Source organism: Capricornis sumatraensis, chromosome 8 (assembly GCF_032405125.1).
Source record: "Capricornis sumatraensis isolate serow.1 chromosome 8, serow.2, whole genome shotgun sequence".
NCBI lineage: Eukaryota > Metazoa > Chordata > Mammalia > Artiodactyla > Bovidae > Capricornis > Capricornis sumatraensis.
The window spans coordinates 27,314,580-27,337,506 of NC_091076.1; the positions used below are offsets into that span (position 1 = coordinate 27,314,580).

At 39.4% G+C, this 22,927-nt stretch overlaps 1 protein-coding gene across 1 annotated transcript in view; it reads left to right on the forward strand.

Annotated features, from left to right (window-relative positions):
- The window catches only part of NELL1 (neural EGFL like 1), a 999,502-nt gene that overhangs the window by 940,042 nt on the left and 36,533 nt on the right, over positions 1–22,927 (forward strand). The window contains exon 16 of the mRNA XM_068977360.1: positions 16,162–16,355. Coding sequence (XP_068833461.1) covers positions 16,162–16,355 — 194 coding nt within the window. The remainder of the gene's footprint in view (positions 1–16,161; positions 16,356–22,927) is intronic.

Below are 22,927 nucleotides of genomic sequence, written 5' to 3' on the forward strand. Positions count from 1 at the left end.
TGGTTTGAATGTGTTAGAGCCAAAGACCTTATCTATGCTGCAATGTAGACATCAGCATCTACCACTTCTTTAAAATGAATATTGAATTGTTTTAGTCTGAGGTTATTCATGCTACTGTGAAATATCTACGTGTGGGTTTATGAGCAGAGAATTTTAACTATTGTACCCAAACCCACTAAAGCACTGTCAGCATATGCTTTTTCAAAGAGCAAGTATTGAGAGGGTCTGCTCTATGCCAGTCCTCATGTTAAGTCTTAGGCACAGTGTCAGGAATGAGGAGAGAGGAGATGGGCAGGGCAATTAAATACATAATTTTAAAAAAATTAAGAAAACAACAAACGCTTTATTTCTTTTAAAAGTCCTCTGTAGGTATGAACACATATCTTCTGTGACATCACTCAGCAATACAGACTAACAGACTCTCTACATACAATGAAGGTGTGCCATCTAGATCATGGGAATTCATTGATTTAGCAGGGAAGAGCACTGGAGGGAGTCTTGCTAAAATTATTTGACCTGAAAGTGACACACATTATGTTTGCTTACAAGCTGTTGGCTGGAAATAGATATACAACCCAGTCTGAATTCATGAGTTTGGGGAAGTATAATCCTCTGTGTGTTCAGAAGTAGTCGTAAACCCTACATCTCTATCATATTTCCATTCAATAAAAAGCTGTTTATCATAGACAGAAAGATAGAGTGACTGAAGGAAAAATGGCCAACTCCTGTTAGGGTTGCCGCGTGTGGAGATAGCAGTGTATGTGGGAATTTTCACAGAAAATGTGATCTTTTTCACTGGATCTATAGGATGAGAAGGAAGTTTTCCTGGAAAAGTAGATATTAAGGTAAGTACTCCAGGCAGGGATACTAGTCAGATGGGGAACAGGATCATGGAAGAGACCTAATTCTGTTCAAAACGATGGTGAGATTTTCAATATGGATGAAGTCTGTGATATATATATATGGGCATATTACAGGTGAGGAAAGGCAAGAAAGGAGCCCTGGAAACAGGTGGAGACCAGAGTATGAAGGGGATTGTATTGTAAGCTAAGGAGTTGGAAGTTTTGAATTTTATTTCATAAATATTAGTGTCTCTAACAGTTGTCTCTAAAACACTTACTTTGTGGTGAAAACTCTGATACTTTTTAAGTAGCTCTTCTTAATATAAAATGTAGCTATGTAAATAGCAAATCCCACAATTTCAAACTCTCTGTCATACATGTATCATTGTGATCATCTGCGCCTGTGCAATTTTGCTGCTCCTGTTCCTTTGGCTTGGAATGTTTTCTGAAAAAGTGAGGCCATCAAAATCAGCTGATTTTTTGATCATGATCATTACCAAGCAGCTCCTGTGTGCTAACAATTGTCCTGTAGTTTTCACAACAACTCTCCAGGTTTGGGATGATGTCTCATTTTATAGAAGGAGAACGTGAAGAACAGAGGTCTGTTCTTTGCCACACAATGAGCAATAATTTATCAGCTGAGAAATTGATATGACTTATTAAAGCAGTTAGTTTTGGGATTCATATAAGTAAAATATAGATTCAAATTCAGTTTTCTGCCGATTCCTAGATATATTACCTTAAAGCAACTCAAACTGGGGCATTTTCCTACTAAAGTGCCCTTGAGATAATGAGAGAGTGGTGTCATCTAGTAATCTAATTTCTCTTTGAAAAGACCTAGGCAGGGAAAACAGAAACTTGCTAGTGTAACAGTCCAAGCAGTAGCAGTGGAAATGAGTGAATCAGTTACATTAAGGGTGGACAGTGAGCATTCAATCTATTCCAGTTAGTTCCAATGTTTTTTAAAGATGGATCTTGCCTTTGTTTATTTTAGTATTACCTTTTACATGTAGTGTGCGCATGCTCAGTCACTAAGTCATGTACAACTCTTACAACCCTTTGGATGATAGCTCCCCAGGCTCCTCTGTCCATGAGATTTTCCAGCTAAGAATACTGGAGTGGGTTGCCATTTCCTTCTCCCTACCCATGGATCATACCCATGTCTCCTGCATTGGCAGGCGGATTCTTTAGCACTAAGCTACCTGGGAAGCCTTTACATATAATGAGCACCAGTTGATATTTGGAGGGTCTATGTATTGGCTGCTATGCTGGAGATTTACCATTAGGTCTTTGCCGAAAGTTCTTTCTCTGTGGACTTGGGAGCCCTTGTATGAGAATGAGGGATAAGCCTGACTTGAAGTCAAGATGCCTCTATTTGTGTCCAAACTCAGAAATTTACTAGCTCTAAGCTCTAGCCATGTTCCTATATTTCTTATCGTGAGATACAGATATTGCTGAAAGAGTACACAAAGCTAGAAGAAGAATCTTACTTTACCCATGGTTTGAAGGCAAAATGATTTTTTCTGTCATAACAGTGCAGTTCAGTCGCTCAGTCGTGTCCAACTCTTTGTGACCCCATAAATCACAGCACGCCAGGCCTCCTTGTCCATCACCAACTCCTGGAGTTCACTCACTCATGTCCATAGAGTCAGTGGTGCCATCCAGCCATCTCATCCTCTGTCATCCCCTTCTCCTCCTGACATAACAGTCCTGACTAAATGGCTGGGTTGAAAAAATAGCAAAAAAAAAAAAAAAAACCAAACAGTTTTTAAAACAAAACATAAAGCCTCAAATACATTTCAGACCCATATTTTCCCCTTTATGTATGGCCAAGATTTAGAGAAGTGAAGGTTCATTCTTTCCTATCATGGAGATAAACTTGGTAGAAACATTTAGGAAGCAATAGTCATTTGACCCTCTGCTATGGACTTCCCTGGTGGCTCAGACAGTAAAGCGTCTGCCTACAATGCGGGAGACCCGGTTTCAATCCCTGGGTAGGGAAGATCCCCTGGAAAAGGAAATGGCAACCCACTCCAGTATTCTTGCCTGGAAAATCCCATGGATGGAGGAGCCTGGTGGGCTACAGTCCATGGGGTCGTAAAGAGTCAGACATGACTGAGCGACTTCACTTTGGTTCTTTTGATGAAAAGTGATGGTAGTGCTAAATTTTTTGAAAGGACAAAATAGATCCTGATTTGAAAGGATTCTGAAAAATCTAAGGAGTAAAGGTGTAAGAATATGATAAATTATTGTTATTGTACATAGTAAAGGGCTTCCCTGGTGGCCCAATGGTAAAGAATCTACCTGCCAATGCAGGAGATGTAGGTTTGATCCCTGGGTTTAAAAGATCCCCTGGAGGAGATGGCAACCCACTCCGGTAGTCTTGCCTAGGAAATCCCATGAACAGAGGGGCCTGTTAGGGTACAGTCCATGGGGCATAAAAGAGTTGGATATGACTTAGCGACTCAACAATGACATATAATAAAGTATTGTCATTATACATAATAAAAAGATAGAAATCTGTTTCACAAGACATGTTAATCATGACAATAAAATGAGTCATGGTTGAAATACCAAAGCATCTGCAGGTTCCTAAAAAAGATACATGTAAAGAATTATTCACTATTTGACTGCTCCATTAAAATATAACCTTCCCACAAGCAGGAATTTTGCCTGTTTTGTTTGCAGTAGTATTCCCAATACCTAGAATAGTGTACAGCATATCATAGGTACTCAATAAATATTTGTTGAATAAGTGAATTAATAAAAGGACTCTCCGGGAAACCATGTCTATTATTAATGAGGACATTGACCCCTACCTAACTGCTGCTTACTCTGAGGAGCTGAGCTGGACCACAAACGAACTGTAAGAATTCCTTTTGTTTATACTAGAGCAGCCTGAGTCATGTCAAAGATAAATAAAATCAGGCTCGAGTTAAAGCAGCAAGGACAGATTTTAATCAGTAATAAACTACAGCAGTAGAGAAGAGGGTCCACCATGAATTGAACTCAACTTTGATTTGTGCAGAGGGGACTGAGCATTCTAAAAGGGAAATGAGCAAGTCTGAAGAAGAAAAGTAGGGGCTTGAGGAGAATCAGGAAAGTAGAAGTTTATAAAAAGCAGAAAGGGGGTGTTGGTCCATACGAATCCCATCTGGGTCTGTTCACCAGCTCTTACTGCAGTTAGGTCTCTATTCACCTACAGAGACTAGGAGGGGAGATGGGGCCTATCTTCGTGCAGATGTTGGCTGGGACAAATGGAAAATTCTTTTGGCAGTCTTGTGCTTCCCCATGAGGGAACTTAAAGGGGCTAGAGTCCTTACTTTAAGGATGCTACCTCGAGCTGTTAGAATCTATGCTAGAGTTTATTAATTTTTTTTTAACATGGCAGGACAAAATTATGTGTGCTAAGAGTCTGCAGTTTATAGGCCCAGGTTGAGGCCTAGTCAAGAAAAGGGCTCTAGTCAGAGGAGCCTGACTAGAGTTTGCTCAAGGAGAGACTCTGTGTGGCTTCCTTTGCTTTTTCTCCGGAAACTATTGTGGTCTTTGTGCAGGTTGGAAAAGAATTTTCAGATACAAGGCAGATAGAGAGGAGAATAAAGTTTATTAGAGTGGGAGACACTGTGAAAACAGTGGGCTGGCTCAAGGGAGAGGCGACCCCTTTTGCAGGCTAGTAGCCAATTTTTATAGCCTCAAGACAGAAAATTCCTCCTGGAAGTGTACCATTAGGTAACTGGTTAGGTGGGTATTTTACCTAATGTGGGGTCAAGGAACTGGCTGGTTTAGATCCAGAGGTTTGTGGCAAAAGTTGCCATGGGGCTTGGTCAGTTAGCTCCAGATATTTTTGTCCAGTGACCTTGTTATAAGGCTCCACAGAAACCAACTTAGTTTTGGCTTTTATGGTTTTGCCTCCTGTAAGGTTAAAAAAAAAAAAGAAAAGAAAAACACAGAATGACAAATTCAAAATAAACAGAACTTGCCTCTCAAAAGTCTAGGGCAGGGTGGGTTCAAGTTGCCTACTCTTTGCTTTATTTTTCCCTTGACTCTCCCAAAAGCCCTCTAGGTCTTTCCAGAGAATATCCCTTCAAAACAGGAAGCCCAATCTATTTTTATCAATAAGAAATATGAAGAAAGAAGATGCAAGAGAAGGACTCATCCAAGAAAAGACACCGTGACATCACATTAAGATTTATTTATAGTGTGTGAGTCTTCTCCGTGGATATTGCGCTTCTTGGCATGGTGGCCCAGGTTGTTGTCCTAGGTCAATGTTGTAACTCTGCCTTCACTGGAACAAAGCTTTTAGAAAAGCTGTGACCCTGCCCTGGAAGTCACGCATGCATGCTCAGTTGTGTCCCACTTTTTGTGACACCATGGACTGTAGCCCGCCAGGTTCCTGTGTCCATGGGATTTTCCCGGCAAGAATACTGGCGTGGGTTGCCATTTCCCTCTCCAGGGGATCTTCCTGACCCAGGGATAGAAGCCATGTCTCTTACATCTCCTGCTACCGCTGAGCCACCAGGGAAGACTTCTTAGAAGGCAGGGTCTGTAATAACGAGAGGGGTGAAAGACGAAGAGACATAGATGGTCTTTGAATTATTAGGGGCCATAGCCTGAGTCTCTTATTTAGATGAGACCTTATTTAGTGAGAACTGTACTATTGACAAAGGGTTTTGGCCATTGATTTCTTTGTAAGTTGCAGGATGCTTCTGACGGTAAATGAAATTACTTTGTAACCTCTCGGTGGCTAAAGCTTTTTCTTGGCATAGAAGAGATAAGAAATTATTTCTCATCTGTCAGCTTTCTTGAGAGAATGATTTGTTGAAGTAGAGAGTTAGTTTTGGTTTCCACCCTGGCTGGATTCCCCATGCGTATTTGTCACTAAGGGTAACATTGCCAAGGCTTCAATGAAACAGGAAAACCATGCTGTTCCCCTCATTATTTTTCTCTTCAGCACCTGCTTGCAAATGTTCATTAAGAGAGGCAAGCGATATTTCAATAAACAGTAAATGTCCAAGAAAATGATTTAATTCTAAGAAATCCCTCTTTTTAAACCCTGAAACTGGTTCTTCCATTCATTTCATCCTGTTCTCCATCTGTCACCAGTCATATTCTAACGCTGGAGTTACAAGCTCAGTCCTATGAAGGTGCAAAGTAATCATATAAAGATGAAAATGGATAAGAACATAGAAAGTATTTTACACAAATCCTATACTTTATTTAAAGAGAAAACTGAGGCCCCCAAAGGACAAGGGTTGTTTGATCAGATTCAAATGTAACACCTATGTATGTACATTTAAGTAGAGGAAAGACAGTCTAAAAGGTGCTATGGAAAACACAAAGATAAGTAAGACCAGAATATTACTTCTGAATGAATAAGGAAGATAGAAAAGTATGTTCCCAGCTAATCATACAAGGTAACATAAAGGACACACAGGTAACATAAAAGTAAAGGGCATGCAGTTTATTCTTTTCAGTGGAGGGTGAAATTTTGTTAAGGAGAATAAGCTGCACAATGAATATAACAATAGAATGTATACAGACCAGTGTTAGGCATTTCAGTAATCTGTAAAAACATCACTGTTCTACTGCTGGCATCAAATGCAGCTGTAGCACAACCCTCCCTCCCACCTAGAAGCAGATGTGTGAAAACATATAAATCTAGGGTTGTCAGCATCAATACCGTAGCCTCTCTATGCCGTAAAATTCTCTTTGGTTAGTAAGTATTTCAATATTTATAGATTTTTTATTTATTCTCTCCACTGGTCAGAATTGTATTGATTTTAAACAGATGTAATCACTAGTGAAAGAAGCATGACTTGTTCATGGCAGAAAGCAGGCTACTTTGGTTAATTTAGAAGGTTACTCTGCTTGTATTCTACTCTTGTTTTCCTACCTAGAAGGAACTGTTTTCTTCATCTGCAGTAAAACACCCAAATTTGTACACTCTGTGAAAAAAAAAAAATGTAGTCAGTGACCATGGGAAGTTTAGAGAGTGTCAGAAAACTATATTCTTTTGGTATTAGTCACATAATACAACACATTTTTGATTAGGGCTCAGAAAGAACTTGGAGTGCTAGCATTTCTGGATTTGGATGGCCAAAGGACTGATCAAATCCATGAGAATTTATGTGAGAGTTCAGAATTCAAGTAGAAATCCCGCAGTAAACAGATGAAGTTGTGAGCTGGCTGTATAGTAAGAGCTCAGGTTTATTAGGCTAGTGGAATCCATGAGATAAACTCCAGAAGAGAAAAAAAAACACCAACAAGAACAACAGTAGCAGCTAGTCATTTCTGAACAATTACTAAATGGTAAGCATTGTATTACGTTCTTACTCAAATTACCAGTTATCCCAGGGTGTATTTTTTTACCCACAACTTTTCAAATGATGAGACCAAGGCTCAGAGATGTTAGGTAAATTTTCCAGGTGTTGGGTAAATAAATTGTAGGGATGGGAGTGGGGTGCAGTTGGCTTATGTGTCCCCATTTGCCTAGAACTTTCCCAGTTTTATCACCAAAAGTCACCTATCTCAGAGACACCATCCACCCCCAGGCCCAGGCAAACTGGGGACTATAGATCATGTTAGCTTGCACCCACTGATGCTGAATTTCAAAGCTTAAGCTTTAAATTGGTATCTTATACTGCTTCCACTGAGGAGAAAGAGAACCAATGACCAGAGATGGAACTTTGGAAAATGGTAATAACTTTAAAACTGGGAAAAGACTATAAGGTTTATACTTACAGACCTGTGTCTGTATCCTTTGCCCATTTTATCCCCAGTCTCTAATACTATGTCTAGGACAGAGAAGATGCTCAACGAGTATGTGTAATTAGTTGAATGATTAACAACTGATTATTAGTGATTGGATGAATGAAGAGGTAACAGGATGAATAAGGCAACATCATACCCCACAAGGATCAGGAGAGAGCTCAAATTAAATAAATAAATAAATCCCCACTACTCTCTTTCTTTTAAAAATAAAATAATCAATAACAATGTTTAAATAAAGAGCAATGCTTTTGCAAACTAATGGTCATGGGAACCTTCAGGTTTAGGCTTTGAAGAGGTTCACATAGAAGCTTGCTGCTGGTTGTAAACACCAGCAATAAGACCTGGACTTAAAAGAGTGACTCATTCCAAGCTGTTCTTTGCTTCTTCTCATAGAGTCAGCTCAGTTAAAGGAAAAGAGTGAGACTGGTTAGAGAACAACGCAACTACACAGTGAGCAATAAGAAATACCACAGTGACAGTTTTTTCTTTCCCTATCTCGAGAAAGGGTAGAGGCTGGAACTAAAAAGATTGAAGAGTTAACGCTGGAGGGACATTGGAACTTCTTAAGAGACACATGATAGCATCTCAAATAGGCAAAATTGTAGCTCACTGATTTCTTCTTTCTGTTGTTACATTTCAGGCTGAACACCTCATGTTTCGTTCCATTGAGATGAGTTTGAGCCCATTGCTATGCTGCTGTATCTCCTCTGATGTGTCCCGAGTATGTCAGCCCCACTCTTAATAGTCTGAGCTCTATGGGGAACATGTTATCAAAGTATGATGTGACTGGCACACACCAAACATGGCTGCCACTTCTCTTGTCTGGGCCTGAAACTTCCTATGCTTAAATCTCATTAGCCTTATATTTTGCAGTCCATCTCAGGCCTCAGATTTCCTCAGTTTTCTTTCCTTATTTTGCTGATGCACAGTGTTTACATTTTCCCCTGTAGCTTTCTCTCTGCCACTGCAAGAGAAGCAATGCTGCTTTAACTGTGGGAGAGGCTTCTGCTCTCTGTTTTGTCTATCACTAATAAACCCTCAAGCTCTGTTCTCATTTCCAAACTACTAATGTCTGGTAATGATTTCCAAGTCAGAACACACACAGCTGGATATTCAAACCCCAGGTTAAATTTTGTTTTCTGACACATCACCTGTTTGGAGTTTGAAAGTAAGTCAAAACGTGTTGCAGAAGTTATTCAAGGAAGAAGATGGGGTAATGACAAAGGTCATTCCTCTCACTTAATGCAACCAAACCATTGGAAAAAATATTTCCCTTAATCTCTGAAATCAACTTGTACAAGTTTCAGCTCCTGAGGCAGGTACCATTACAGTTGTTATCCTATTAAAACTTCCAAAGAGCCTTTTTTTTTTTTTTTTGGAAAGCTAGGAAAATCGTTTGGGGCTAGGTTAGGATTGGTTTGATTGCTACTGATATAAACATCTCTGAATAGTTTTGCTTTTTTTTCAAGTGCAAGTAACATAAGAACTTCAAATTAAAGAACAAAGCAGACTGTCTAGGCACAACTAGATTTTTTTTAATTTAAATTTATTTATTTAAATTAGAGGCTAATTACTTTACAATATTGTATTGGTTTTGCCATACATCAACGTGAATCCTCCACGGGTGTACACGTGTTCCCCATCCTGAACCCCTCTCCCACCTCCCTCCCCGTACCATCCCTCTGGGTCGTCCCAGTGCACCAGCCCCTAGCATCCAGTATCATGCATCGAACCTGGACTGGCGATTTGTTCCATACATGATATTATACATGTTTCAATGCCTTTCTCCCAAATCATCCCTCCCTCTCCCACAGAGTCCAAAAGACTGTTCTATACATCTGTGTTTCTTTTGCTGTCTCGCATACAGGGTTATTGTTTCCATCTTTCTAAATTCCATATATAGGCATTAGTATACTGTATTGGTGTTTTTCTTTCTGGCTTACTTCACTCTGTATAATAGGCTCCAGTTTCATCCACCTCATTAGAACTGATTCAAATGTATTCTTTTTAATGGCTGAATAATACTCCATTGTGTGTATGTACCACAGCTTTCTTATCCATTTGTCTGCTGATGGGCATCTAGGTTGCTTCCATGTCCTGGCTATTATAAATAGTGCTGTGATGAACATTGGGGTACACTTGTCTCTTTCAGTTCTGGTTTCCTCATTGTGCATGCCCAGCAGTGGGATTGCTGGGTCATAAGGCAGTTCTATGTCCAGTTTTTTTAAGGAATCTCCACACTGTTCTCCATAGTGGCTGTGCACAACTAGATTTTTTACAGCAAAATTGAGTACAATAATAACAACTTTCAGAAATTTTGAAACTGTCAATGCAGGAAAATTAGTTCTGATGTAAGCTTAGCCATGGGATTTTATTGAAAATGTTCTCATACTAGCATTTGGTTCAGTTCAGTTCAGTTGCTCAGTTGTGTCTGATTCTTTGTGACCCCATGAACCGCAGCACGCCAGGCCTCCCTGTCCATCACCAACTCCCGGAGTCCACCCAAACCCATGTCCATTGAGTCAGTGATGCCACCCAACCATTTCAATCTCTGTTGTCCCCTTCTCCTTTTGCCTTCAATCTTTCCCAGCATCAGGGTCTTTTCAAATGAGTCCGCTCTTCGCATCAGGTGGCCAAAGTATTGGAGTTTCATCATGGAGCATTTTGAATAATGAATTTACAGGGAGAAACAAAAGGAAATCACAGGCAGACATTACTTAGTATAAGAAAAAGAAAACAAGTACATTTTAATGATTATAGATTTGTGTAAGGAATATTTTGCCTGATTTTTGGTTTATTGCCTCTTTGTCATTGGAGGCCTGTCTGATGATTTGGGTAAGTATCATGGGTGACTGTCTTTGTGTTTGCTCAGCAGAGAACAACAGTTGCAATATGTAAATAGGGTGCCTCTTTCCTTTGGATGCCTTGGGATATGTATAATAGATTAAGTTGGCTTTGTGCAGAGCAAACAGGTCTGTATTACCAAGAATATGAATAATGTCAGTTTCCATAATTGCTAACATCTGGCTTTCCATAAATCTGTTAAATTGCATGGAAGCAGAATTAGATTTCTGTGTCATAAGTAAAGCAATTACATGGAACTCTGTAGGCAATATGGTCATATATTCAACTGTGAAATCCTTTCATTCTGGAGCAACAAAAGCAAATCCAGGTTTTGCACCCTGCTTTTATTGTGCACCCCTAGGTGTGTTCATCTTTTTGCTCAGGTTTCTTAATTTATAAGAGGAAAACACTGCCCATATGTTTGTAACTTTCTTAAATGCAAAATAACCAAATGTTAAAAAAGCATGTTCGAGCCAGGCATTAATTGCCAATTTAGAGAGTATTTTTGAGGAGACCATAAGTTAAAGATCCTTTTGTTGCCATTATAGAATAAAAATTAATCTTTCAGACAGTTCCTGGGGTGATTTGTTGATGAGTCTTTCTCTGCCATTATTCCCTTAAGCATTTGACAGGAAACTGGGATATGGAGGGAAGAGGAAAGGTGGCTTTCCTATTTCAGTGTGGTTACTGCGTTCTGTATTATTGTATTTTGAACTAGACCCAAGACCTTTCCCAGATGAAAAGTCAACAATAAGATGTGTTCCCTGAAGAGAAGGGTTGTGGTTATGCCTCATGCTTATTGAACACCCCAAACACTAACTTTTGGCAAAGCAGTCTTTTATAGTTGTATTGGTCTGTAAAATTCCTGGATTTAGGTAAGTTAAATGGGCTTCCCAGGTGGTGCAGTGGTAAAAAATTCGACTGCCAGTGTAGGAGATGCAGATTCAATCCCTGTGTTGGAAAGATCCCCTGGAAGAGGAAATGGTAATCACTCCAGTATTCTTGTCTGGAAGTTAAATAAATACATTGCACATCCAAAGTATATTCTTTTGCACTTCCTAATGAGAAAAAGGAAAAAGATTTAGCTCTTGCCCTCAATGAGCTCACCATCTACCTATGGAGCCATGGATATATTAAACATATAACTGCCAAGAGATGAATGCAAGGATACAGAGCAAGGTACAGAGAAACTAAAACACCAGCAGTGACCATCTTGCAGAATGAGGGATGGTGATGCTTGGTCTTGATTTTGAAGAATGCATGGGAGTAAAGATAGCACACAGGAAAGGGAAAAGTTTACCTTTTCAATTAATTTACACACCACCCATTCCATGTATGCTAAGAAAAAGAGATAAGGAGGGGGCAGACTCCCATAATTAGAAAGGCACAGGCAGAGGAAACATCATGGCCTGTTTGTGGGTCACCCATTACTTTTGAAGAGAAAGGGGAAGAGGCAGAAGGTAACAACTGAAGTGCCAAATCAAGGCTGCTGTGTATGCTAGGAGATTGAATGTTCTATTAGAAGCATCAGATATCCACGGAGATGTGGCAGAGGAATTACATGAACAGGTTTGCTTTTTAATACAACACCACTATCATGTAGAGGTATTTACAGCAACGATTCTCCTCTGGCTGAACAGAGCCCAGATGTCTAGACCCTAAATTATACCAATTAAGCCCATTTCTAGTGGTGAGCCACCACTAGAAAACATCAGTACGTTTTAAAAGCTCTCCAAATATTTATATTTTGTCCACAATCAAAAAATCAGTGAATTAGAGTAAAAAGTAGCTGGAGTCAGTATGGACCAGCTAGGAGGCTAATGCAGTAGTCCTGGTGAGGAATATAAAAATCAGAATTGAGTTCAAAGAAACCTGAGTTTTATTTTTATGATTATATAAGTGATGAGCTAGCTAGCTAGCTATCATCAATATACTCTCTATCTGTATCCCCAGATTTACAAACCAGTTTATAAATGTGATGAGAGAAGTATAAGACACTGTTTTGTTAGTTTCAGCAAAAATATAAGAGTGAGAATAATGCAAAAAATATCACTTTAGTATTGTTCCAAGATAGCATATATCTAAACAGTAAACCATGTACTCAGTTCAGTCCAGTCGCTCAGTCGTGTCCGACTCTTTGCGACCCCATGTATCGCAGCACACCAGGCCTCCCTGTCCATCACCAACTCCCAGAGTTCACTCAGACTCATGTCCATCAAGGCAGTGATGCCATCCAGCCATCTCATCCTCGGTCGTCCCCTTCTCCTCCTCCCCCCAGTCCCTCCCAGCATCAGAGTCTTTTCCAATGAGTCAACTCTTTGCATGAGGTGGCCAGAGTACTGGAGTTTCAGCTTTAGCATCATTACCTCCAAAGAAATCCCAGGGCTGATCTCCTTCAGAATGGACCGGTTGGATCTCCTTGCAGTCCAAGGGACTCTCAAGAGTCTTCTCCAACACCACAGTTCAAAAGCATCAATTCTTCGGTGCTCATCTTTCTTCACAGTCCAACTCTCACATCCATACATGACCACTGGAAAAATCATAGTCTTGACTAGACAGACCTTTGTTGGCAAAGTAATGTCTCTGCTTTTGAGTATGCTATCTAGGTTGATCATAACTTTTCTTCCAAGGAGTAAGCGTCTTTTAATTTCATGGCTCCAGTCACCATCTGCAGTGATTTTGGAGCCCCCCAAAATAAAGTCTGACACTGTTTCCACTGTTTCCCCATCTATTTCCCATGAAGTGATGGGAACAGATGCCACGATCTTCGTTTTCTGAATGTTGAGCTTTAAGGCAACTTTTTCACTCTCCACTTTCACTTTCATCAAGAGGCTTTTTAGTTCCTCTTCACTTTCTGCCATAAGGGTGATGTCATCTGCATATCTGAGGTTATTGATATTTCTCCCGGCAATCTTGATTCCAGCTTTTGCTTCATTAAGCCCCGCATTTCTCATGATGTACTCTGCATATAAGTTAAATAAGCAGGGTGACAATATACAGCCTTGACGTACTCCTTTTCCTATTTGGAACCAGTCTGTTGTTCCATGTCCAGTTCTAACTGTTGCTTCCTGACCCGCATATAGGTTTCTCAAGAGGCAGGTCCTAACTATCATTGCAGTGAGTGTTCAGAGAGGGTGAATAATCACTCTAAACTGTAATCATATTGGAAGATACTTAACTGAGGAGGTAGGGCTTGAAGTTGGTCTTAATCATTTATATTCATTAAATAAATACTTTTGAGTATTATGTTATCTATGTTTTTACCTTCAAAAGACTATAGAGTAGGTGGGTATGGTTTTTTACAGTTGATAATTGAAGGTCAGAAAGACTAAATAATGTGACCAAGGATACACAGTATAATGTACAAAATGACTGGTACGTAATCACCAGTTAATTGGAAGAGTTGGTTTCAAATGTGTGACCTGACTCCTGCATTCATTGCTACTTTTTGTTGGGAAGAATTAGAGGAAAAAGACTAGGAAGATGAGAGAGGCTTCTAGGCAGGAGCACCATAGGGTCATACATGTTACCCAGGAGTAATGAAGAAGTAATTAAGGTCTGCGGTAGCTGACTTGGAATCTAGATAGCATAATTTAGGATCATTTCCACAAATGTCAAAGGAGGAATAATTATTCATTAAGTCAATGTTTTGACTGAGGCTACAATTGGTAGAACAAACATAAAATAATAAATCTTATAATGAACTAGTTTCTAGAAATATTATTGGAATTCCTTAACATCTTCCACTTTGTACTGTGGCTATAAAGCCAAGTTTTATACCAATATAGTGCATATAGTCAGTAAGGGAAGATAGGTCATTGTTTTTCATTGTTATTAAAGTCACTATAGTTTTAAAATTCTAGCAAACTAATTATACCATATTCTCTGAATTTCAACTAAAAATGCTGAAAAGGGACTATGCAAGATTTTATCCTTGAAAAAGAATTACAATGTCTAGAGGGCAAATTAGTTGAAAGTAGATAAAATCACAGACTAGTATGCTTAAAGAAGACTTTAGGATTTGAGTTGGCACAGTTTAGTGGAAAGAGCTGTAGTATACCTTTTGAAAGACCCAACACAATCTTTGCTCTAAGAGATACCAGCTGTGTGACCACTTAGCCATCTCTGTAACTTAGTTCTTCTTTTGTAGACTGAAAATAACTATTTCCCTCCTGCAATTATATGACATGACTTGCGAAAAAGAACTCTGAAAAACTTATATATATATATATATATATATATATATATATATTTACATACACACACTTTCACACAGAAAATAATAGCAATAAAATTGATTTTATGTCTCTGAGCACATTTTTGAGTACTTAAAGGGGAAATGCCACTTATAATTACTTTTTTGTGTGCAACTTACTTCCATAATTCTTTAAAAAAAATACCTACAATTAAGATGGATTTTTGTGTGAAGAGTAAATTAATTTATACTGTTATTCTCACCTACAGTAGGAGTCAAGCCTACCAATTAGTAGCCTACCACCAGTTTTATATATACTGCTGTGTTCCTCCTCATCACTTGCATGAGGACAGTGTCTTTAAGTCACTGTCAACATTTATAGCACCAGTGTGCAAAAAACCCTGGTGCAGAGCAGACTTTTGGTTAAAATATGTTGTCATCTGAACGATATTTGAAGGGCTTGGCAGTAGATTAATCAATGGAGAAGACAAATGACCTGACAGACAAATGGCTGATGTTTTCAAATACAAATACTTTAAAGACTGTCACAAGAAAAATCAAGTAGACTTTCCTTGAGTGATTTCAGAACTGATACCTAAGTAGAAGTTACTAAATAATATATTTTATTTCAATTTAATGAAGACATTTCTGAAAGAGTTATTCAAAGATGGAATTTGCTGGCTTGTGCAGGAGTAGGTTCAGGAAAAGGACTCCAACCAGGAATGTATAGCTATCTGTTTAAGATGCTAAGGTCACCAGAGCTCTGAATGTTAAGGGGGTTACTGGGTTTATGTTTTTCTTCCATACTTGACTGTCAATGAAAAACAGCAAAATATACAGTGTTTTTCATCAGAATTCATGCCATACCTCAATGGTAGCCTCAAGATGTTTTCTTGTGTGAGCAAAATTGCTGCTAGTCATTAATGAGGTGAGTTTTTGATTAGGCAAGGCATCCTCTAAGAATTATTTCCTTTTCTTTCAACGTTGGCCCCAGGATCTGGGGGCAGTCTAATTGGCTCAGGATTGCCCTCGTTGCTCACTTGTTCCTACTCAGTGGCTCATCTATTCACAACTTTTCTAAACGACCCAGATCTCAATGGGGTGCCTCCATATTGTTAATGAATTAGCAGTATTTATTGCCTCTGGATGGTATGGTTCTTGAGGATCTCCTAAAACCAGTTCAGGGTTACTACTGAATAATTCAGTAATTAGAGTCTGACAGCTATGGGTTGAGTCCCAGACTGGCCACTTATTAGCTATATGACAGTGGGCATGCTATTTAACTTACAGGAGCCTCAGCTCCATCATTTCCCAGCTAGAGATAAGAACAGATTTTCCTACACAGAGCTCCTTTGCAGAGTAAAGGAGATAAGGCATGTGAACAGCTTGGCACAGTACTTGACACAAAGCAAACACTCAATGATGTTAACTAGTGCTACAGTCAGTGATTATGACTTTCTAATAATCATCTTGGCTAGAGTCTAAAGCTCCCTGCTTTCTCTCTTGCAGACATTGATGAATGTGCCTTAAGAACCCATACCTGTTGGAATGATTCTGCCTGCATCAACCTGGCAGGGGGCTTCGACTGCCTCTGTCCCTCTGGGCCCTCCTGCTCTGGTGACTGCCCCCATGAAGGAGGGCTGAAGCGCAATGGGCAGGTGTGGACTCTGAAAGAAGACAGGTGTTCCGTCTGTTCCTGCAAGGTGAGGCTGGTGTGGTGCAGTGGAAACTGTCACTGTTCTTTCCTTCCCCTTCTGCTCTCCCCATCTGTTTCCAACCAGTTGTTGATTCATAGGTCTCCTGTGCTTCCTGAAAAGGATTCAGTTCTAATCCCCACTACAGCTAATGATGATGCTGGGTGGCAGGCATACTTGCTGGGAATGAGGTGAGGTGTATGTATGGTTGCAGAGAGACTGCTGAACACAGGGGGACCAGGGCAGAGAAGCCAGTGAGTCCCCCTACTGAGAGCCGGCAGTGCCTTTAAGGTTGGTTGGGTGAGAGCTTTAATGAGCCCTCATCTCCCACTTTTACAGTCTTGCTGATTAAACCTTCTTTTTCCCTGAAACGATCACCTGCATGAACTTGCTCACTATTCTGGTGACATCATCCAAAAAAGCAAGGCTCATAGGCTTGTAGTGGCCAGAGACAGGTGAACCTCTGACACATTGTGAACTCTGGTAAATGATGTCTTTTTGTCGTGCTCAGTGCTGGGTAATTCCTTACCTTAAGTTGTTTGGAAGTGAGTTTAATGCTTATGAAAATAAAATTCTGTCATCGACTAGTTTTGCTTTATGCTTTTCAAAATGGGCCTCTTAAAGTGTTTGATTTCCTTGTGCTTTATTTCTTTTGTTGATCTTGCCTATTCAGTTTCGTTTGATATTACACTTTCTGTAGCTCTTACATTGTATTTTTATGTCTGTTTGGATGAGACTGTTTAATCTTTGGCTTTATGGGCATGGGAACTGTGAGAAGTTACTTGCTTAGTAGCCTTGTAGAGAGCTGGTCTCCTGATGAACTCAGCGTGCTCCCTGGAAACAGAGTAGAAATGAGTCTTGAAAAGTCACGCAGTTCATTCACCTGCCTTCAAGTCTGTCACACCTCCAGACCTGGAGGCACATATTTAGGAAAACTGTATTACTAAGTGTTTAGATCATTGCTCCATAATGGCCATTCTTCCTTGTACAGGAACAGCTTTATTGTTGTTGCTTAGCAGCTAGATCATGCCAACTCTTTGAGACCCCATGGACTGTAGTCTACTAGGCTCCTCTGTCCATGGGATTTTTCCCAGCAAGAATACTGGAGTGGGTTTTCATTTCCTTCTGCAGTGTACATAAACCTAGTTCCCCATACTTAGACTTAGGTCCATTGCTCCCAGTCATTAAGCACCTCCTATATGCCAAGCATCCTGTAACTTTTACTTTTTGCTTTCTTCTTTTCCTTTTTGATTTTTTTCCTGTACAATACTGTATTGGTTTTGCCATACATTCACATGAATCCGCCACAGGTGTACATGAGTTCCCAACCCTGAACCTCTCTTCCACCTCCCTCCCCATATCATCTCTCTGGGTCATCCCAGTGCACCAGCCCCTAGCATCCTGTATCCTGTATCAAACCTAGACTACCGATTCATTTCTTACATGATAGTATACATGTTTCAATGCCATTCTTCCAAATCATCCCACCCTCTCCCTCTCCCACAGAGTCCAAAAGTCTGTTCTTTACATCTGTGTCTCTTTTGCTGTCTCGCATACAGGGTTATCATTACCATCTTTCTAAATTCCATATGTATGTGTTAGTATACTGTATTGGTGTTTTTCTTCCTGGCTTACTTCACTCTGTATAATCGGCTCCAGTTTCATCCACCTCATTAGAACTCATTCAAATGTATTCTTTTTAATGGCTGAGATCAACCCTGGGATTTCTTTGGAGGGAATGATGCTGAAGCTGAAACTCCAGTACTTTGGCAACCTCATGCGAAGAGTTGACTCATTGGTAAAGACTGATGCTGGGAGGGGTTGGGGGGAGGAGGAGAAGGGGACGACAGAGGATGAGATGGCTGGATGGCATCACTGACTCGATGGACATGAGTCTGAGTGAACTCTGGGAGTTAGTGATGGACAGGGAGGCCTGGTGTGCTGCAATTCATGGGGTCACAAGGAGTCGGACATGACTGACTGACTGAACTGAACTGAACTGAATACTCCATTGTGTATATGTACCACAGCTTTCTTATCCATTTGTCTGCTGATGGACATCTAGGTTGCTTCCATATCCTGGCTATTATAAACAGTGCTACGATGAACATTGGGGTACACGTGTCTCTTTCAGTTCTAGTTCCCTAGGTGTATATGCCCAGCAGTGGGATTGCTGGGTCATAAGGCAGTTCTATTTCCAGTTTTTTAAGGAATCTCCACACTGTTCTCCATAGTGGCTGTATTAGTTTGTATTCCCACCAACAGTGTAGGAGGGTTCCCTTTTCTCCACACCCTCTCCAGCATTTATTGCTTGTAGACTTTTGGATCGCAGCCATTCTGACTGGTGTGAAATGGTACCTCATTGTGGTTTTGATTTGCATTTCTCTGATAATGAGTGATGTTGAGCATCATTTCATGTGTTTGTTAGCCATCCGTATGTCTTCTTTGGAGAAATGTCTATTTAGTTCTTTGGCCCAGTTTTTGATTGGGTCGTTTATTTTTCTGGAATTGAGCTGCATAAGTTGCTTGTATATTTTTGAGATTAGTTGTTTGTCAGTTGCTTCATTTGCTATTATTTTCTCCCATTCCGAAGGCTGTCTTTTCACCTTGCTTATAGTTTCCTTTGTTGTGCAGAAGCTTTTAATTTTAACTAGATCCCATTTGTTCATTTTTGCTTTTAATTCCAGAATTCTGGGAGGTGGATCATAGAGGATCCTGCTGTGATTTATGTCGGAGAGTGTTTTGCCTATGTTCTCCTCTAGGAGTTTTATAGTTTCTGGTCTTACATTTAGATCTTTAATCCATTTTGAGTTTATTTTTGTGTGTGGTGTTAGAAAGTGTTCTAGTTTCATTCTTTTACAAGTGTTTGACCAGTTTTCCCAGCACCACTTGTTAAAGAGATTGTCTTTAATTCATTGTATATTCTTGCCTCCTTTGTCGAAGATAAGGTGTCCATAGGTGTGTGGATTTATCTCTGGGCTTTCTATTTTGTTCCATTGATCTATATTTCTGTCTTTGTGCCAGTACCATACTGTCTTGATGACTGTGGCTTTGTAGTAGTGCCTGATGTCAGGCAGGTTGATTCCTCCAGTTCCATTCTTCTTTCTCAAGATTGCTTTGGCTATTCGAGGTTTTTTGTATTTCCATATAAATCTTGAAATTATTTGTTCTACCTCTGTGAAAAATACTGCTGGTAGCTTGATAGGGATTGCATTGAATCTGTAGATTGCTTTGGGTAGTATACTCGTTTTTACTATATTGATTCTTCCGATCCACGAACTTGGTGGATTTCTCCATCTATAAGTGTCCTCTTTGATGTCTTTCATCAGTGTTTTATAGTTTTCTATATATAGTTCTTTAGTTTCTTTAGGTAGATATATTCCCAAGTACTTTATTCTTTTCATTGTAATGGTGAATGGAATTGTTTCCTTAATTTCTTTTTCTACTTTTTCATTATTAGTGTATAGGAACGCAAGGGATTTCTGTGTGTTGATTTTATATCCCGCAACTTTACTATATTTATTGATTAGCTCTAATAATTTTCTGGTGGAGTCTTTAGGGTTTTCTCTTTAAAGGATCATGTCATCTGCAAACAGTGAGAGTTTTACTTCTCCTTTTCCAATTTGGATTCCTTTTATTTCTTTTTCTGCTCTGATTGCTGTCGCCAAAACTTCCAGAACTATGTTGAATAATAGCGGTGAAAGTGGGAACCCTTGTCTTATTCCTGACTTTAGGGGAAATGCTTTCAATTTTTCACCATTGAGGATAATGTTTGCTGTGGGTTTGTCATATATAGCTTTTATTATGTTGAGGTATGTTCCTTCTATTCCTGCTTTCTGGAGAGTTTTGATCATAAATGGATGTTGAATTTTGTCAAAGGCCTTCTCTGCATCTATTGAGATAATCATATGGCTTTTATTTTTCAATTTGTTAATGTGGTGAATTACATTGATTGATTTGCAGATATTGAAGAATCCTTGCATCCCTGGGATAAAGCCCACTTGGTCATGGTGTATGAACTTTTTAATGTGTTGCTGAATTCTGATTGCTAGAATTTTGTTAAGGATTTTTGCATCTATGTTCATCAGTGATATCGGCCTGTAGTTTTCTTTTCTTGTGGCATCTTTGTCAGGTGTTGGTATTAGGGTGATGGTGGCCTCATAGAATGAGTTTGGAAGATTACCTTTCTCTGCAATTTTCTGGAAGAGTTTGAGTAGGATAGGTGTTAGCTCTTCTCGAAATTTTTGGTAGAATTCAGCTGTGAAGCTGTCTGGACCTGGGCTTTTGTTTGCTGGAAGATTTCTGATTACATTTTCAATTTCTGTGCTTGTGATGGGTCTGTTAAGATTTTCTATTTCTTCCTGATTCAGTTTTGGAATTTTGTACTTTTCTAAGAATTTGTCCATGGCACCCCACTCCCGTACTCTTGCCTGGAAAATTCCATGGATGGGGGAGCCTGGTAGGCTGCAGTCCCTGTGGTCGCAAACAGTCAGACACGACTGAGCGACTTCACTTTCACTTTTCACTTTCATGCATTGGAGAAGGAAATGGCAACCCACTCCAGTGTTCTTGCCTGGAGAATCCAAAGGATGGGGGAGCCTGGTGGGCTGCCATCTCTGGGATCGCACAGAGTTGGACACGACTGAAGTGACTTAGCAGCAGCAGCAGCAAGAATTTGTCCATTTCTTCCACGTTGTCCATTTTATTGGCATATAATTGCTGATAGTAGTCTCTTATGATCCTTTGTATTTCTGTGTTGTCTGTTGTGATCTCTCCATTTTCATTTCTAATTTTATTGATTTGATTTTTCTCCCTTTGTTTCTTGATGAGTCTGGCTAATGGTTTGTCAATTTTATTTATCCTTTCAAAGAACCAGCTTTTGGCTTTATTGATTTTTGCTATGGTCTCTTTTGTTTCTTTTGCATTTATTTCTGCCCTAATTTTTAAGATTTCTTTCCTTCTACTAACCCTGGTGTTGTCCATTTCTTCCTTTTCTAGTTGCTTTAGGTGTAGAGTTAGGTTATTTATTTGCCTTTTTTCTTGTTTCCTGAGGTATGCCTGTATTGCTATGAACTTTCTCCTTAGCACTGCTTTTATAGTGTCCCACAGGTTTTGGGTTGTTGTGTTTTCATTTTCATTCATTTCTATGCATATTTTGATTTCTTTTTTGATTTATTCTGTGATTTGTTGGTTATTCAGCAGCGTGTTGTTCAGCCTCCATATGTTGGAATTTTTAATAGTTTTTCTCCTGTAATTGAGATCTAATGTTAATGCATTATGGTCAGAAAAGATGCTTGGAATGATTTCAATTTTTTTGAATTTATTAAGGCTAGATTTATGGTCCAGGATGTGATCTATCCTGGAGAAGGTTCCATGAGCACTAGAGAAAAAGGTGAAATTCATTGTTTTAGGGTGAAATGTCCTATAGATATCAATTAGGTCCAACTGGTCTATTGTATCATTTAAAGTTTGTGTTTCTTTGTTAATTTTCTGTTTAGTTGATCTGTCCATAGGTGTAAGTGGGGGTATTAAAGTCTCCCACTATTATTGTGTTATTGTTAATTTCCCCTTTCATACTTGTTAGCATTTGTCTTACATATTGCGGTGCTCCTATGTTGGGTGCATATATATTTATAATTGTTATATCTTCTTCTTGGATTGATCCTTTGATCATTATGTAGTGGCCTTCTTTGTCTCTTTTCGCAGCCTTTGTTTTAAAGTCTATTTTATCTGATATGAGTATAGCTACTCCTGCTTTCTTTTGGTCTCTATTTGCATGGAATATCTTTTTCTAGCCCTTCACTTTCAGTCTGTATGTGTCCCTTGTTTTGAAGTGGGTCTCTTGTAGACAACATACATAGGGGTCTTGTTTTTGTATCCATTCAGCCAGTCTTTGTCTTTTGGTTGGGGCATTCAACTCATTTACATTGAAGGTAATTATTGATAAGTATGATCCCGTTGCCATTTGCTTTATTGTTTGCGGTTCTGGTTTATACATCCATTTTGTGTTTCCTGTCTAGAGAATGTCGTCTAGCAATTGTTGGAGAGCTGGTTTGGTGGTGCTGAATTCTCTCAGCTTTTGTTTGTCTGTAAAGCTTTTGATTTCTCCTTCATATTTGAATGAGATCCTTGCTGGGTATAGTAATCTGGGCTGTAGGTTATTTTCTTTCATCACTTTAAGTATGTCTTCCCATTCCCTCCTGGCCTGAAGAGTCTCTATTGAAAGATCAGCTGTTATGCTTATGGGAATCGCTTTGTGTGTTATTTGTTGTTTTTTCCTTGCTGCTTTTATATTTGTTTTTTATGTTTGATCTTTGTTAATTTGATTAATATGTGTCTTGGGGTGTTTCGCCTTGGGTTTATCCTGTTTGGGACTCTCTGGGTTTCTTGGACTTGGGTGATTATTTCCTTCCCCATTTTAGGGAAGTTTTCCTGTATTATCTCCTCAAGTATTTTCTCATGGTCTTTCTTTTTGTCTTCTTCTTCTGGGACTCCTATAATTCAAATGTTGGAGTGTTTCATGTTGTCCTGGAGGTCTCTGAGATTGTCCTCATTTCTTTTAATTTGTTTTTCTTTTTTCC